The sequence below is a fragment of the Sebastes fasciatus genome, chromosome 9 (genome assembly GCF_043250625.1).
Source record: "Sebastes fasciatus isolate fSebFas1 chromosome 9, fSebFas1.pri, whole genome shotgun sequence".
Classification (NCBI taxonomy): Eukaryota; Metazoa; Chordata; class Actinopteri; order Perciformes; family Sebastidae; genus Sebastes; species Sebastes fasciatus.
In genome coordinates, this window is record NC_133803.1 from 18,357,566 (window position 1) to 18,374,730 (window position 17,165).

General features: G+C 41.7%; 1 protein-coding gene across 9 annotated transcripts in view; it reads left to right on the top strand.

Moving 5' to 3' along the window:
- dst (dystonin) overlaps positions 1 to 17,165 on the top strand; it is a 122,206-nt gene that overhangs the window by 62,814 nt on the left and 42,227 nt on the right. For 8 of the 9 annotated variants that reach the window (XM_074646379.1, XM_074646381.1, XM_074646382.1 and 5 more), the window contains 18 exons: positions 1,665 to 1,811; positions 3,502 to 3,590; positions 3,677 to 3,785; positions 4,345 to 8,403; positions 8,503 to 8,649; positions 8,732 to 8,947; positions 9,026 to 9,169; positions 9,257 to 9,493; positions 11,077 to 11,229; positions 11,324 to 11,557; positions 11,709 to 11,993; positions 12,559 to 13,107; positions 13,652 to 13,828; positions 14,801 to 14,924; positions 15,769 to 15,977; positions 16,072 to 16,389; positions 16,474 to 16,640; positions 16,771 to 16,927. In XM_074646379.1, the coding sequence (XP_074502480.1) occupies positions 1,665 to 1,811; positions 3,502 to 3,590; positions 3,677 to 3,785; positions 4,345 to 8,403; positions 8,503 to 8,649; positions 8,732 to 8,947; positions 9,026 to 9,169; positions 9,257 to 9,493; positions 11,077 to 11,229; positions 11,324 to 11,557; positions 11,709 to 11,993; positions 12,559 to 13,107; positions 13,652 to 13,828; positions 14,801 to 14,924; positions 15,769 to 15,977; positions 16,072 to 16,389; positions 16,474 to 16,640; positions 16,771 to 16,927 (7,521 nt within the window). The remainder of the gene's footprint in view (positions 1 to 1,664; positions 1,812 to 3,501; positions 3,591 to 3,676; positions 3,786 to 4,344; positions 8,404 to 8,502; positions 8,650 to 8,731; positions 8,948 to 9,025; positions 9,170 to 9,256; positions 9,494 to 11,076; positions 11,230 to 11,323; positions 11,558 to 11,708; positions 11,994 to 12,558; positions 13,108 to 13,651; positions 13,829 to 14,800; positions 14,925 to 15,768; positions 15,978 to 16,071; positions 16,390 to 16,473; positions 16,641 to 16,770; positions 16,928 to 17,165) is intronic. The other variant, XM_074646386.1, reaches the window with a different exon arrangement.

Consider the following 17,165-nt stretch of genomic DNA (forward strand, 5'->3'; position numbering starts at 1 on the left):
CTGGCAGGAAAAGTCCGTAGTTGACGCCAGTGGGAACCAACTTCACATCATCACTGATGTCAAAAGTGGCCGACAACTGTGTCTAGAGTCCGCTCTGAGTCAGAGGTTTCTGGAAATATCTGAGCTTGAAAGCTATGGCAGTGGGCTTCTTAGCATCAATGAGATTGCGGACGTCATATTTTCAAGAATGGTGGTTGTGGAAGATGTCAACAGCCCCATTGCTGGTCTGTGGGACGTCACTCAGAGGAAGAGGCTATCAGTTCTTCAGGGTTTCCAACAGGGCTTTACTGATAGAGCCACTGCCTTAAGGCTGTTGGAGGCCCAGGCCTGCACTGGAGGTATCTGCGACGCCTCTTCAGGGGAGAAAGTTACTCTCTCGGAGGCTCTCAAAAGTGGTCTTTTAGATGAGGCATTGAATCAACAGCTTCAACAGTTTGAGCAGGCGTTTAACGGCATCGTTCACCCCAAGACTTCAAAGACTTTGTCCGTCACCCAGGCCCTTCAGGAAAACCTCCTCCCAAAGGATGCTGGTTTCCGCTGTATCGAATTCCAGCTCCTGACTGGAGGACTGATAAACCCTGACACTCATGACAGAGTCTCACTGGAGGAAGTCATCCAGAGCGGCCTTGTTGACAAAGCTACTGCCTCTGTACTGAAAGATGAAAAGTTCCACACCAAAAGCCTCACCTGTCCGAAGACCAAGAGAAGAATCACGTTCAGGGAGGCTCTTGAAAGAAGCGTGTACGACTGCCACACAGGGTTAAGGTTACTGGAGGCGACAAAAATTCATGGTTTTGGAGCCAAATCAACATTTCATTATTTCTTGGCGTATAAGTAATTAACATTTGTCGATATATGTTTGTCCACAGCATAAAAGCAAAACCTGCATAGTATTTCCTTTGGTTTTGCGTGTGGCTGTGAAGTTACCTTGACTTCACTGTTGAATGTTCTTTTTTTTTGGTTTACACACATATTGTAATACCAACGTATCCTCATAGAATATCTTGCGAAAAGTTAGTCCTTGTGCGTTTTCCTACGAATGTCTAGCAACACGTGTCAATTTCCGCTCGCTACATGCATACAGTCTTTTCAAATTAAACTTCTGTCTTCACAGGAAACAACTTGGTTAGGTTTAGGCAACAAACATACTTGGTAAGATTTAGGAAAAGATCAACTTGACTAGGAAACAAAACTACTTGCATAAGTTTAGGAAAAGATCGGGGTTTAAGGAAGTGGCATTACAGAAGTACGGAAGATACGTGACAAATTAATCAACGTTGACTTCTGGTTTGACACGGGGTACGAACAGCATTCTCACGGGCGAAAGTCTGGTGTTTTTTGACCTACCCATCCAACCCGACCTCCTCCCTATGCGATGTTTGTCCCTCTTTATACTTCCTGGTTCACGATTATGTGGATTACATACAAATTGGTTTTGTGCGATATATATATATACAATTACAGTGCATTACTTTTCGTTGGCATGGCTACGAATGGTGTATGAGAACATCCTGTTTAATACGGTGGTTGATGCAACTGCCAATGGTTCTTGAGCTAAGGTGTATTTAGTCTGACTATAAATGTATTTTACCAATGCCCCTCTCTTTTATGTCTTTGTAACAATGTTAACAATCTTGTCAAAAACCCGTCTGTTTTAATTGTAGAGATCTGTTGATGAGGAGAAGAGAGAGCACGGTGATAAAGTTAGCAAACTATTGCACTGGATGTCCAATGTGAAGCAGACCCCGAACAATGATGGGAATGCTCAGAAAGATAGCAATGCCAACACAGACGCTTCTAATAAGCCCCAGGTAAATAGTGTGTATTGTTTTCTGTGTTTTCTGGTGTGTCCTGTTTTAATATTTTGCCGCATATGTGTTGTGCACGATAGAATGCTTTGGTTTTACGGCAAAGAGTATTTTTATAATCAAAATGATATCGCAGCCTTTTTTGCTGTCACAGTGTATGATTTCTAATAAAAACACTGTTTACTTTCTGATTCATGTAATCCATATATTTTACACTATAGATAGTGGGTGTAATTACTCTATCATATCCCTTGTACACAAAAGGATGGTTAATATTGTGGATTTCATGATATATTTGATTATTTCAGTCACCCCAAACTGATTCAATAACACCAAAAGTTGCACAATCACTCACATTTCAGAACAACTTCAGCGATACTTCAGTCATAAATGAAATCAGCCCAACTGGTTATTGAAATATCAAAATACATTTCATATTTTTGTCCCTGTGTGTCGAAGGAAACATGCATTATAAAGTTCATACGGTCCAAAGCTGACATTATTCAAGTGAAATTTGAAAAACATTTGAAATTTCCCTCATGTGTCCTGTACGTATATCACAATAGCGTAATTGTGATAGAATAGTGCTGAGAAAATGATCTTAAAGCATTGGGTTGACAGAATTCAGTCTATCCAATGTAATGTAATAGAAAAGATAATAGACAGATGCATTAAAGGAGTTTAGACCATCATTACACATGTGCAATACTCTAGTAACTTGAAAATAGAGCATTGACTTGTTTTACAAGTTGCTATTTATGTAGAGGTTGTTTTGCATCTCTGGCCAGTTCAGATCAGCCATTAAAGTTAAGATAAACTGTGCATATTAAACACACCATCCAGACAGTTATTGTTAGTGTTCACACTGTCCATTCAATACATTCATGTAATCAATAAAGTGCTGTCTTCTGGACCATGAGCACTGGGCACAGACATTTAATTTTATTTTTTGCTGTAAATACCACAGATAAAGTAAAATGTAATAATAGAAACAAAATGTTTGATTCTTATTATTAATTAGTAATTGTTATGCTTTTAGTACACATAAAATATGTCTGTACTTTTTATTGAATAAAATAATATTTTATTATTTACATATGCACAGACAAATATAAATTAAATTCCAGTTCCAGCAACTAAAATGCAATAATGTCAGCTTTGGACTTCCTTTTTTTTAACATTTGTTTTGTTGTTTTTGTCAAATTATGAAACTATCTCTCTGAACGTGTTTCTAATATTTTGGCCTTTCATGTAAGGGAGTGAAAAGATAATACACAAAGCAGTCAAATACAACAATACCACAAATGACAGTCTTGAAAATGAATCAACTCCTTTTTGACACATTCAGACATTCAAAAATTTACATTTTAGGTTTGACAAAGTTCGAATTTATTGAATTGGTTTTCTACTGTATTGCATTATTTTGTGCAGGGGTTTATATTTAATCTAGTCACTGGGGTGTACACTATGCTTTATTAATAAATTGTCATTTTTTTATATAAATAAGTCAATTAAATTAAAATTAAAACAATTCTATTTTGTTAGTATTTGTTAGCTCTGTGTCCCTGTTTGCCATAATCATACTGGTGACTACAATATTGTACAAAAACTACTCAAAGAGTAGTCATGCAAAAGTAGGTAGAGTCATTGTACTGCATATAAAGTATTAATACGCCACTGTTTGATGTTCTAGGTGTCAGTCGAGGAAATGGTCACTAAGAAGGAACAAATTGCAGAAGCACTGAGATCCACGCAGATGATGCTGAACAAACACAGTGACAAGTAGGTGGAGCTACTGTGACCGACACGCAGAAGACTTTTTCCACTGTTCACAGTCTCAGCCTCACTCTGTGTGTTGTGTCTTACAGAATGACGGAGGAGGAAAGAGAAAAGGCCCAGGAGCAGCTGAAGGCGCTCAATCAGGCCTACAGTGAACTCTCCCAGAGCTGTTCAGATCAGATGACCTCTGCAGAAGAGGTTGGACACAAAGCTGATTCTTCTATTGAGTGGTTTGCATTTGTGTGTTATGATGTGTTAGAAAACAGCACCACCTGATGTTCAACTGCATGACTAACCTTTTTCCTCTTCTCCTTAGTACAGTGTGACCAGTTGTCTTTTGCATCTCTCTTTCTATTCTCTCACACGAGGGACTGAAAACGCACAGAAAATCTGAGTATGCTGTAAACATGCTTAGTTGCGCCCGGCTTTGGTCTGACATTTCACCGTTATTAATGTTGCTTGACTTCCACAGGATAACAGATATGACACATAATAACCCTTTACCTACAGTGACTAACTCTTTTTGCAAGATGCTGGATACTGCGTTCCCAGATGCATGATAGCTTTAAATGTATTATCCGTCGCTCTCCCTGATGCAGTCTTGCACTTGTGCACATGATGTTTTAACATGCCCACATTTGTCTGGTGGTGAGTACACATTTTGTCTTGCTTTTGAATACTTTAATTGCACAGTAGTTAATACAGATTTTTATGCTGAAATCAGTTCAGTAATTTGTCAAATTTTCATTTTCTTTAGGATTTAAAATCCAGTGATGCAGGGCGTGGGATTGGACCCATGATCGCTCTCCCAGAGGCTCAACCTTTGACCTCCAACGTCTTTCAGTCTGAGCCGTATGTCTGTCTGGACGGGGACGATGCTCTAGAGCAAGATCTCCTTTATAAATCCACCCTGAACCACTTGCCAAACAAAACAAGCGAGTGCACACAGAGTTCACGCGTCTCTTCTGCGTCGCTCTCTGACATAGCAGCAGCTAGGGAAGGGGCCGCGACGTGTGAAGACCCGATCATCAAGATGATAGAGGTCAAAGAAGTCAGTGATGGATTGACGGTGTGCTACACGGGGGACACGCTGACCCTGGAGAAAGCTCTTCAGTGTGGTTCAATATCTCCTTCTGTCTATGTGGAGGTTCTTCAGAGACAAAACACCTGTCAGGATATGATGAATCCCAACGCTGCTGAGACAGAGCCAGTGCAGGTCAATAGACTGATATTAGAGTGCCTCAGCAGAAATAAATCACTGACATCAGGGAGGGGTATCAACACTTTGAGGTGTGAGGGTTTAAGTGATCAGGAGTCGATGTCAGAGGATGTTATGAGTAACAGGCTGAAGGTGGATGCAGCTGTTCAGTGTGATCTGATGAGCTCCAGCAGCACACTCATTGTGCTTGAAAACCAGCAGCAGTTTATAGGACTCGTGTTCTCTCCTTGTGGGGAAACTGTGTCCACCTCATTCCAGTATGACCACCAAGAAATCACCACTGAGGAGTTTACCAGCACGCTGTTCACTAATCGAGAAAAGATAGCAGCTTTTTACATTCCAGAATTTTCCGAGGTGGTAGACATCGCCTCCGCCGTTCACGATGGTTTCATTGACACTTATACAGCAGAGGTTTTGAAATCTATAGAGATCCCTGATGTGTTTCCTGATGCTGATCACCTTAATGACAAGTTTTCATCTTGGCTCATGTACAAAAAACTCATAGTAGATGGATGCCATCATGCCGCAGCTTGCTTAGAGGTTGATAACATCCCGACTCACACAGAGACAAAGCAGTTATTCATCTCCTACTTGATGCTGAACAGCTACATAGATCCCGAGTCAGGACAGAGGGTCCTGATACTCGATAAGCAGCTGAGTAAAATGGTTAAAATGTTTCTTGGAGATTCAGTATTTTCTGAAAACGCAGAGAAAAATGTGACTTCTCTGACTTTAAATGTTGGCGATCTTTCAGAACAGATGGATTTAGAGACGCCGCTGCACATAAATGAGGAAACGGAGGAGTCGATGAAATACACGCAACACACATTTGATCCTCATGATTTTGTTTCCTCGGCCGATGGAAGAATTAGCTTTGATGAAGAAACATATGCAAATGACGAGGATGTAGTACTGGAATTTTTAGGAGATGATGACATTGACATGGATACCGCAGAGCCTAATGTAGCAGAGGAAAACATGTGTCAAAGCAACAAAGAGTCAGATGAATGTGAAGAGAGAATTTGTGGAAGTCGTTTCCAAATTGATGTTGAAGGTGTTGATAGTGACGGACTTGATATTCCAACTATTCCATTGACGTCAGTCCTTCAAACGTTTTGCTCTGAGAACAGAACAAATGTTGGCTCACCGTCCAGGATGTTTGACACTGAGTGCTCAGTAAAATCCAGCTGTCAAACAGTATCATATTCTGAATCACTTTGTAGTGAATCAGAAGTCACTTTGTCACTTTGTAGTGAATCAGAAGGGACAGATATTACACGAGATGAGTTTTTATGCTCTGTGTTGGAGGGTGAAAATGAGCAAGATTATGCTGCTTATCTTCTGAAAGCACAAATGGAGGAAGAAGACATTTTAGATGTCACCTCTGGGAGTCGTTACGACCTGGAAGCAGCTCTCAGTAAGAGCCTAGTTGACGAGACGACAGTGATGAAACTGCTTGACCGAGAGTCAGATGAAAAAGGAAGTGTTGTAGGAGATGAGGAGGATATAGTGTCTGTTTTAAAACAGACGGTGACAGGTGAACCTTCAAATATTGCTCTACGTATCATGGAACAGCAGAGCCTGTTGATGTCTGGTTGCACCATTAGTATCAGTGAGTCATCGCAGTCTGTTGATTTAGACCCCGGAGCCAGCAGCTACCCCGAAGAAAACTGCACTCACTCCATCTCTGATGATCATAATCTGTGTTTAATTATTAATAAGGAGTCTGACAACACGCAGACTGAGAGGAAGGTTGCTGTCATGGTGCTTGATCTGACTAATGAGGCGGCTAATACAGAGATGGAGAATAGAGATGCAGAAGTAGACTGTGAGACAACAGGAAATGTAGGAGAGATGAGTAATGATCTCCATCATCACTCCCCTCCTTCAGTTAGTGGTCACGAGTCTCCGATGATCTCATGGAGTCAGGTTACTGCAGAGTGTGTGCATCACATTGACAATTTACCGGCTGAAGACAGTGACTCACAGGGTGTAATCAATAGCCAGCCGACAGATATGGCTGTTGTGATAGGAAACGCTGCTCCAACCACCCAGTTACGTCCAACTAGCTTGAGTGACAGAACCTCCGGCACTGATCCAGAAAGCCAGACTCAATACGCCACTTCTATTAATCATTCCAAATCCGACACCCCACCCATTGATAATGATCTTTTCATTCCCCAAGTGGGAATTGAGAAAGTAGACGTGTCCTCATCACTCGGCAGTGTTTTATCTGAGGAAAGTAGAACGGAGAGCGACACGAGTGCAGTTCAGTCACCTTTGGACAGCGAGCCAACTCCAAGTATAGATTACTCATCGCCCAGAGATTTGGGTGAAAGTGCAGTCATCTCAGAGTCCAGGGGTTATGGTAACCATGACAACAACATCACAGAAGATGGCAGCATAATGACATCACCTCAGCGAGCAGCACTTCATTCAGACAGTGATTTCAGTGTTGGATCTGAGCCCAGCTGCTCTCACAATGGTCAGCTTGTTGGTGGTGAGAGATCTCCACAGTCAGCCGTTGTTTCCGATGAAGTCACCGCAACAACTGCTATCAATCTGAAGTGTCTGGATGTAGAAGATTCAGAGCACTACGCTCTAACTACCACCAGCAGAGTTTCTCTTGAAACAGGTGAAGATTTGTCAGGCTCACAGCACAGCGCTGCAGAGGATGTTGTGTTAAGCATGGACAGTGTTTCCCCAGAGAGGCAACATGAGGACATTTTCATTGTCTCTGTGTCAAGAAATGCACAGACAGCGAGTGATAAAGAAAACGCAGATATTGGCGGAAATAGCTCTGTGTCAGGACAGTCTGAAACTATAATGGGAGCAGGGTTCGGATCGGATGAAAAAACATTAGATATGTGTGCTTCTAAGCATCTCCAGGTAGATACTGATTTCGTGTCAGACAGCTGCATTGCATCTGATGCTCCCTCTTCAGTGTTTTCTAATTCTGTAAGGACACATGTAGATGACGGAGGGGAAGTGATCATAAAGGGGTCTGATGTCAGTGATTTACAAAAGGCACAAACTGGAGACAATGAAAGCACCATCGCTGTAGTTCAGGATACTCCACAAGCTTTAGACGAAGGTGGTTTTAACGAGAGAGTTTCCCCTCGTGGACTTATAGAGAGCAGTCACCCGGACCTTCTCATGGATTTGATGAAGCAAAACGCCCTCAGTTTGAACAGCAAAGAAATGGGAAACTCAGAACTGATAATGCAGGAAGAGAAAGTCGACGAAAAGACGGAGCAGTCTCCAAATATCCAGATGCAACTTCTGCAAGTTCTTAAGACTGTTTCCTCGAGCCAAGACCTTTCAATGCTTCAGGAGGTGATGGACACTCTGAACAGCGCTCTAGGGGGAGACTCTCTGGGGGGAGACTCCCTGAGGGTTGACTCTATGCAGGGTGACTGTCTGGAGGAGCGGTGGCACACACTGGAGAGCATCAAGGAGGAGAGCTCAGAGGGAGAAGATGACGGGTCGGCAGAAGATGCCTCGGGTCTCTGTCGCTCCGCTGCAGACTGTCACCAACCGGCTCCTCTGTTGTCTGGCAGCTCAGATGCCTGCAAAGTCAAGGAGGTCAAAAATAAGGTACATTTTATGTTGTTTCGGTGTTAAGCTTAGCTAACCCACTCCCTTGGTTTTTGACATAAGTAACACTTTTGTTTTGTGTTTTTTTCCCCCCCTCAGCTGTTCTCCATCCAGGATTATTTGGAGAGCGTCGGGAGGCTGCAGGATCATGCTGATGTTTTAGAAGATGTCAGAAAAGACCTTTTAATCCAGGCACCCATAGGCAACAACATGGAAGAACTGCAGATCCAAATAGAGGATTTTCAGGTTCGAAATTAGCAACACCATAATATGTTATACATTTTTCACTTATAGATGTATGCATTAGTTCCTTTTTTTATTTATCCAGGGTCTGGAGTCCCAAGTTTCTCGACTGGCTGGTGTTATGACAGCAGATATGGAGAAAGCCAAACAGCTCTTAAATTCTGCACATGAGAACATCCCCAAACAAATCCACCAAGATCTGGCCTCAACGTATCTGGATTTAGAGCCAAATTTCACCGCTGTTACCCAAATGTGTGCAGAAAGGAGTCACTCCCTGATTCAAGCAATGGAAACAGGAAAGGTCAGCGCTCATTGCAAGGAATTAAAATGACACAGTAACAGTTGCATCAGCTATTGACTACTTTAAATGTGGTTTTAGGTACATTTGGAATCAACGTACCAGAAACATCTCAGCGATCTTGATGTAATAGGGGGCCTCATCCAGAACAACGCAGACATGTGCGATGTGGATTTGAACCCATGTGATGTGGACGCACTGAAACATTTGATTCAGCAGAACAAGGTATCTTTAAATACATTTAATTAAACACATCCAATATGTACGGTCACTACGGAAACTGACTCTGCATATCTCCATCCTTTCTTCCAGGACAAGGAGAGCAGTCTGCTAAAAGAAGCCAGGCTCAAGTTAGAGGATGTCACATTCGATATCCAGTGCTTTATCTCTGAGCACGCTCAGTTCCTGAGTCCGGCTCAGAGCAGCTACCTCCTCAAGCTCCTCAGCAGCACACAGCGAGCGTTCAGGGACCAGACAGAGAGGCTTGTTATCCAGAGGAGCGCCTTGGATGTCCTACTGGACTCCAGGGAGAGGGAGAGCCAGGAGAAGGTCTGCCTGCCTGTGGATGTACTATAACATATCACAGATGTTTCCTTAAAAACAAAACAACTATATATACTAATGCTTACAGTGCATGTAGAGTGGGCTGTATGCGCCATGTTACTGGTATACACTTTGTGGATTAGAATTAAAAACTAGATCATCACATTGAAAGAGTACATGCAGAATTGTGAGAGTTAACAACAAAATGTGTTATTTAGACAAATAATTTATGACAATACATTTCACATATGTGGTTTCATATTATTGGTTCAACAGAAAAACAATGATTAATCAGTAGGGATGCACAATATTGGATTTTTGCTAATATTTTCAAACTACTTTTCGCCGAATACGATATACGCACATATGCTTTTCCACCTAATTGCAGAGAACATCGAGTCTTTCCTGTAGTGGAATTAACACCTTATTATGCCGACTTTTATCATGATGGCCCACTGGGAGATGCAGACATGAATTACAATGCTTTTGAAAATGTACACATTCCCTGGGCAAAATGAGAAAAGTACTTCAATTTAGGTTACATTAGGTTACAGTTGTTTTTTTTCGCTGGTGCCTGTTTGTTTTTCACAAATTCATTATAATGGTGAAGATGACGGCTCTTCAGATGGGTAATTCAGTTTGCATTGTTGAAGGAATGCGATTTGGCTCCTCCTCGCATGACCGACACTGAGCAATCATTGCAAATAGTAACTTTATGCAACGGTATGCGTCACGTGCGCATACGCATCATTTTATCGGCCTGTCATATCGGAAGAAATGTTCATTTCTGGCTGATATTTCATTTCTGAAGCCTTTATCTGCTGATACCGATGACCTGCCAATATCATTGTGCATCCCTATTAATCAGCTCTTAAAAAAAAACTCAATTTATTTTTGTACAAATGTTGAACTTCTAAAAGGATTTAGATTGAAAATTATACTTTTTCCAAGTAATGAATATTTAGCAGTATCCCAGATTTATACATTTTACCATAATATTTCAGTGTATGTTTGTTAAATGCTTTCTGAAGTTAATTATTGGCTTTTGTTTCCAGGATTCAGATTTAGGAGCTTCTACTGTGAATGCCCTTACATGTTTAGGAAAAATAACCAGATTGCATGCTCGCATGCTTGATCGCTCCTGCAGACTAACTCTTTGTGCTGCTTGTATCCTACAGGCCTTCAAGACACCAGTGAAAACTTAACAGAGGACAAAATGCACCTTCTCTGTTGGAAAAACTTTCTCCATTAACACACCGGACATAATGTGCTTCTTATAACCATCACAAGACCAAAGTGGCGAATGGCGAAAAAGCATGTTTACAGCATACTAGATTTCTTTACACTATTGTGATGAAGGAAAATGTATATTGAAGCAGATTTTGCATGTTTCCTGTAAGTGCTTAGTGCTTGAGTAGTTTCTCCTCCCTTGTTTTGACGTTTGTGTTCTCAAATATTGATTCAGACCACTGGAACAACCCTTTATGCAACTGTTGTAGGGTTTTGGGGTTTGTCTCATGTGTTTAATGGCAGCCTTTTGTTGTCAAAGTGTGATATTTACTTTGTATTTTTCTACTCTTGTTTGGCAGTCTTTGTTGGAGAAACAGAAAGAGTTTACAGAGAAGTTGGAGGAAGTGTGTGATAATCTCACCCTGACAGAAAACCATCTGATGGGTCATCAGCAGCAGTCTGGAAACGCTGAGTGTGTCACAGACCTGCAGCAGTACCAACAGGAGCACCAGGTTTGAAATACATTTCCTTTTTGCTTCTAAGAAGCACAATATGTGTGTTTTCATCTGTTCATCTGACCCTACTATTCCTCCTCCTGACCTCAAGGCTCTTCAAAAAGACGTATTGACAAACGCCACTGCCTTGAACGAGGTCATCACCAGCGCTAAAAAGTTTCTGGAGGAAAACCGGAGCAAGCTGACGCCAGATCAGATCGCCATCATTGAGGGCAAGTTGGAAGAGGCTAAAAGCAAAGCCAAGGTCATCAACCAGCGGGCGGAGGAGTCCAGGAAAGATCTGGAGAAGGTTGTTACCACCGCCATAAAACAGGAGAGTGAAAAGGTCAGACTTCAGATTACCTCCATATGTGTTGTCTGTCATCATTATTTAGATTATTAGTTCCAGTGTTATATTGCTTAAACTTAATGTCAACATATTATATTGATTTTTCACTATTTTGTTGATCTTTTTTGTAATCCATCTGTCCTTTCAGGCAGCAGCTGTTGAGCGGCTTGAAGAAAGTAAGAACAAAATCGAAGGTCTCCTGGATTGGATATCAAACATAGGGAATGAAAACGAGAGCGGTGTGGATCAAACTGACCATATAAGTAAAGAGAATGGAAACCTGCCAGAAGAAACTTCAGCCACGGGACTGATAGGAGAGGACGACGATGCCAATGGAAACGCTTTACAGACCACCGAAAAGGATTTTGGCAGAGAGACCAGCGAGAAGAAAGACGCCTCCCTGGAGCTCGATAAGCAGTATGACAGGGTCAAGGTAGAGTTGCTACAACAATTAAGAACATTTTTTTTCCACAGCAGTTCATATTTACATGTGGGAGTTTTTTGCAGGCACTGACTTTCTTTCTCAGGGCATTACTTGATATTCATGCTTAAATCTAAAGTTGAAAGACACAAAGAAATGCAGAATTTTTTTTCAAAGTAACGATAAAATCAATTTCTAAATCTGTTAAACAGTAATAACCAACACTTATTAAAGCTCCAAAATGTAATTGTATTAAAAAAAATTGAAAATTAAAGAGTTAACTATGTCTAATCTGGGAAAAAAAAGTTGTAATTAAAATATGACATATGACATTATGTAGATACAAAAAAGAAAAGATGAAATTGAATTTTGAAGAAATTTGAGAACCAATTTTAAAGACACAGGAAAAGCCGATACTGCAGACCAGCATTTAAATCCAGTAAAGACAAAAATTAAGAAATAGTAAAGCAAAAAATGAGTATAAATGATGTTACAATGTTTAAGAAATGTAAGTAAAGATAATAACTACAGCTCTATGTTTTGGTATTGTGTCCTCAAGTCTTTATTGTTCCCACAGGCCCGTCATCAGGAGATCCTGTCCCAGCAGCAGGACCTGATCATGGCCACCCAGTCAGCTCAGGCTCTGCTCGACAAGCAGGCCAACGTGCTCTCTCCAGAGGAGAAGGAGAAACTGCAGAAGAACATCCAGGAGCTGAAGGGGCGCTACGACGCCTCGCTGACGCAGGCCGAGCAGCAGATGAAGCAGGTGCAGAGCGTCCAGGAGGAGCTGAAGAAGTTCCAAGGAGACTGTGAGGAGTTTGTTGGCTGGTTGGACCAGGCGGAGGGAGAGATGGAGGAGCTGGGCGCTCCTGCAAGCTCCCTCAATATCCTCAGTGATAAACTCCAGCGACAGAAAAGCTACTCAGAAGATGTGATTTCCCACAAGGGGGACCTTCGCTTCATCACCATGTCAGGACAGAAAGTGCTGGACGTGGCTAACGCCTGTGGATTGGCCGACTCTGCGGCTAAGAACGCTCTGCTGGACGTGGATACTTCAGGGACCTGTGCTGCTGTCAAGGACAAGTTGGATTCAGCAGCCAGCCGATACAAAACACTACATTCACAGGTATTCAGTCTCCAGTTGTTCAGATGGAGCTTGAGAGGTTGCAATGACTTATTCTTGCCACTGGATGGCAGCATTTGTCTTCATTGAAAACTAAACTATCTTCTGTAAGCTCTGTGAAAATGTCAATGTCAGAGAAAGTGACAGTTTTCCATCTAATGGTCATTAAACTTAAAGGGATAGTTTGGGTGTTTTGAAGTGGGGTTGTGTGAGGTACTTATCCATAGTCGGTGTATTACTTACAGTAGATGAAGGTCAGAAGTACCAAGACCGGAGCAAAGCAATGTACTGCTGTGGACGGAGACGGCAGAAAAACATATTTTAGTCACGTATGTTTGTGAAGGTTCTCAGTCATCCAGGTCATGGTATCCGAGGAAGGGTTAAATCAGCAGCAACTGGACTATTTTAGTCACCTAAAAGAAAGGCCCACCTAAAGAAAATCGACATCAGTTTAAGTTAACACTATATTTAGAATATTTTCCAACAGCGAACTGAACTGAAAGTCAAACATATCTATACTGTAATAATTGCTTTTCCTTTGTTTCAGTGCAATCAGCTCGGCAACAACCTCAAAGATGTGGTCGACAAATACAAGAAATACGACGACTCGAGCGCTGGTCTCTTGACGTGGCTCAACAGCTCAGAGGAGGAGGCGAGGAAGCAGCAATCGGAGGCCATAGCAGCTGACCCACAGACACTACAGAAACAACTGGAGGAGACCAAGGCAAGAAAAACTAGCGCTCACAGTAGGCCTCCTTGTCTTGGTATCGAGTCCAAATCCCAGATTTGTCTCAGATTGTGGTCTTCTTTATCTTGTTCATATCTCTGTGAGGCCTCTCTGAAGCCCTTCTGATCTTTCCTCCGATATAATTCATTACACTTCGATCAAAATTGGATCTTTACAGTTAAAGATCAAAAAGGCAGATGTTTGGTTTGTCCTTGCCTGAGCCAGACGTCCTTAAATTAAGATTAGATAATATACAACTTTATTTATCCCGAGGGAAATTGCTGTGCAGCAGCTGCTTTATAAAAGTGAATCAACTCTGTGTGAACTTTAACGGATGTTAGCTTGTGAATAATGAAAGTAAAGAAATAAAGACTAGCTTTATTAAGAGGTAACACATGCAGAAGTTGGGAGCGTTGATTGGGTTATAAGGTCATGGCACAATAGACCTGCCTTACCATATACAGTGTTTCCAAGTACAACATGGTTATTTTTAGCTCTGTGTTCATGTTCAGACCCACATGTGAATAGTTAAACTGTGGTTATTTGAAGCCTGCGTACTCCCACAGGAGGATAAGAAACGATGCCGTCTCATTCAAAGCTTTTGGCAGCAGTGAGCTTGAACATTTCTCTGTAGGGAGGTAGTGACTTACAGCATAGATATGCCCAGATAAGAGGCGCCTGTGGGCCAACCGAGGAACACTGTACTTTAGCTTTGGTTACAAATCACTGCAGAAAATCCTAAACCTTTCTGCAAGAGGCAGACAGGTACGTCTAAACATATCTGCGGGATCACTATATATTTCCATAGATATTATCCAGACCTTCTTGCATATTATCACTTTTTATCTTCAATATTATCTACCACATGGTTGAAACGCATACAGTACAGTATAAATGTAGACAGAGGACATTTATTTATGTGGATACAGTTTTATTTTCTCTGATCTCTTCTTACTTATTGATCCACAGGCCCTACAAGGTCAGATGACGGGACATCAGACTGCTATTGACACACTTCGCAAAGCAGCTGAGTCTTTGGTAACATCTGAAGGAGACCTGCTGACCAACTCAGACGACATCCAGGAGACAGTCGGTGAGGGACAAATCCAAGTAGAGAGCAGATTTTTTCACCATCTGCAGAATATCTGAGAATTTAAATGATTTTATGTGTCATCATTGACTCTCAAATAATGGGATTTCGGCCTTTAAATATGGAAATTGAAAGATGCCAGACGTAGAAAAGTTTTAAGAATAGACAGAGTAGACATCTTTCTCGTCCACTCGCCTGAAAAGACTAAGTAAGTAATAGTCTAAGTTGGCCAAATGGTTGGGGTTAAAGTGCTAAAAATAACAACGATAAACAATATCTTAAAAAGACATAAAAATCAGCAGCAGTCACTAATATCTAATAAAATCATTTGTTAGGTATGATGACAAAGGATGGAATAAACAATCTCTTTAAGATGTTTCTTGTTGCTGTAGGGTCCCTGTTTCAAAATGAAGTATTTCAAAGTATAAATTAAAGTTCGTAAATCTCATAGCCCTGCAAAATGTGAGCCTTGAAACTTGTTACTTGTAAGCAGGGAGGTTGTTAAGCAAGCAGACTGTCCATTGGTAGCAAGCAACAATGTCATCATACCCCAAAGTGTCCACCACACTTTATCTAAAATGTACACAAGGTGTCAGCATGATATATGGCTTTTAGAGTGTCTTATTCCTTCTCTCCAATCATTGGTTTGGGCGTACACTTAAAAATGCTTTTACTCTACCAAAACCTTAGTCATTGTAATCCTTTTCAAGAATTATAGCCTTTTAGAAATTCATAAATGTCAAATAAATGTCTGCTTTGGTTTGAAATATTTATCTCACAATGCCTTCAAAACAATGAGAAACTGCTCAGTTTTAAACATAACCTGATTTGTTTACCTGCGCCGTAGATGACATAGTCGAGCGCTACGACAACCTGTCCAAGTCTGTGAGTGATCGAAATGAGAAGCTGCAGATCACCCTGACTCGCTCCATGAGTGTCCAGGATGGTTTGGATGAGATGATGGGATGGATGGAGGGAGTGGAGGCAAGTGTGAAAGAGAAAGGACAAATCCCCCTGGACTCTGCGTCCATTGGAGATGTCCTCAGCAAAGAAGTGGTAGGTATTCTTGTCATCATTTCAGCACTACAATAACTAGATACTGTATCTTTTAACCATTAAAACTGTTTTCCATCCTGTATTTTTTTTTAAGGCGTTAGAGCAGGACATAGCAAGTCGCCAGAGCAGCATCTCCACCATGAAAGCCAAGGTGAAGAAGTTCGTGGAGACGGCAGATCCCTCTGCCGCTGCGCTTCTGCAGTCTCAGATGGATGCCCTCTCACAGCGCTTCTCTGATACCTGTGACAAGCACAAGCAAAAAGTCTCCCAGCTGGAGCAGCTGAAGGAAAAGGTGGAGCAGTTTGAGAAGGTCGCAGATAAAGTTCAGCAGTTTGTTGTGAAGCGTTCACAAGATCTACATGAGACAGACGGGCCGGGGAAAACTTTCAATGAACTGTCTCAGCTAATGCAGGTAACTCTACCGCTGACCTTTTTTTTTATCAAAAATGTAATTTTATACTGCAAAGAATGACTGACCATTATGATTTCTCTGTAGAACACTAAAGCGGAGATGGCTGAACACGCCGGTGATTTGGAGAAGCTGCAGACTCTGTCCAAGGAGCTGTCTGAAATAAGCCCCGATGGAAACAAAGCCCAGATCCAGAGCAAGATGGACAATCTCTCCAATATTTTCAGCACGTTCAAAGACACTGTCAAAGAAAAGTAAGCTAGGATAGGGGAAGGAAAACATTAGGTTATTGTATATGCACTTCTAATAAATGTAACATCCTTTTCCTTAACAGTAGTTGTTTGTAGATGGATGCATGATATGACTGATTGTTGTCTACTACAGGGAAGAGGAGGTATCATCCTGTCAGGACCAGCTGGGAGAGTTCAGATCTGCAGCAGGCACTCTCACCAAGTGGCTGGAGCAGACCAACGAGAAAGTGCCTGCGGTTCAGCCGAGCAGCAGCGTGAAGAGTCTGGAGAAGGACCTGCAGATAGTCACTGTGAGTCATGCATTTTGTCTAACTGCACTTAAAGTGTTGGGACAGAAGCCACTGACGTTACACTTTGCATCCAGAGAAAGTCTGTGTTTTGAAGTAGATAGATGTAAGTGTGTTTAAATAGATTATAGTCCTATCCTCCCTAAACTCTCCGCCATCCCAGCCTGCTTTCTCTGCCAGCTGATGACGGATGGATGGTATGTGTTTACACTGGGCAGATCTGGGAGTGGAACACTATGTT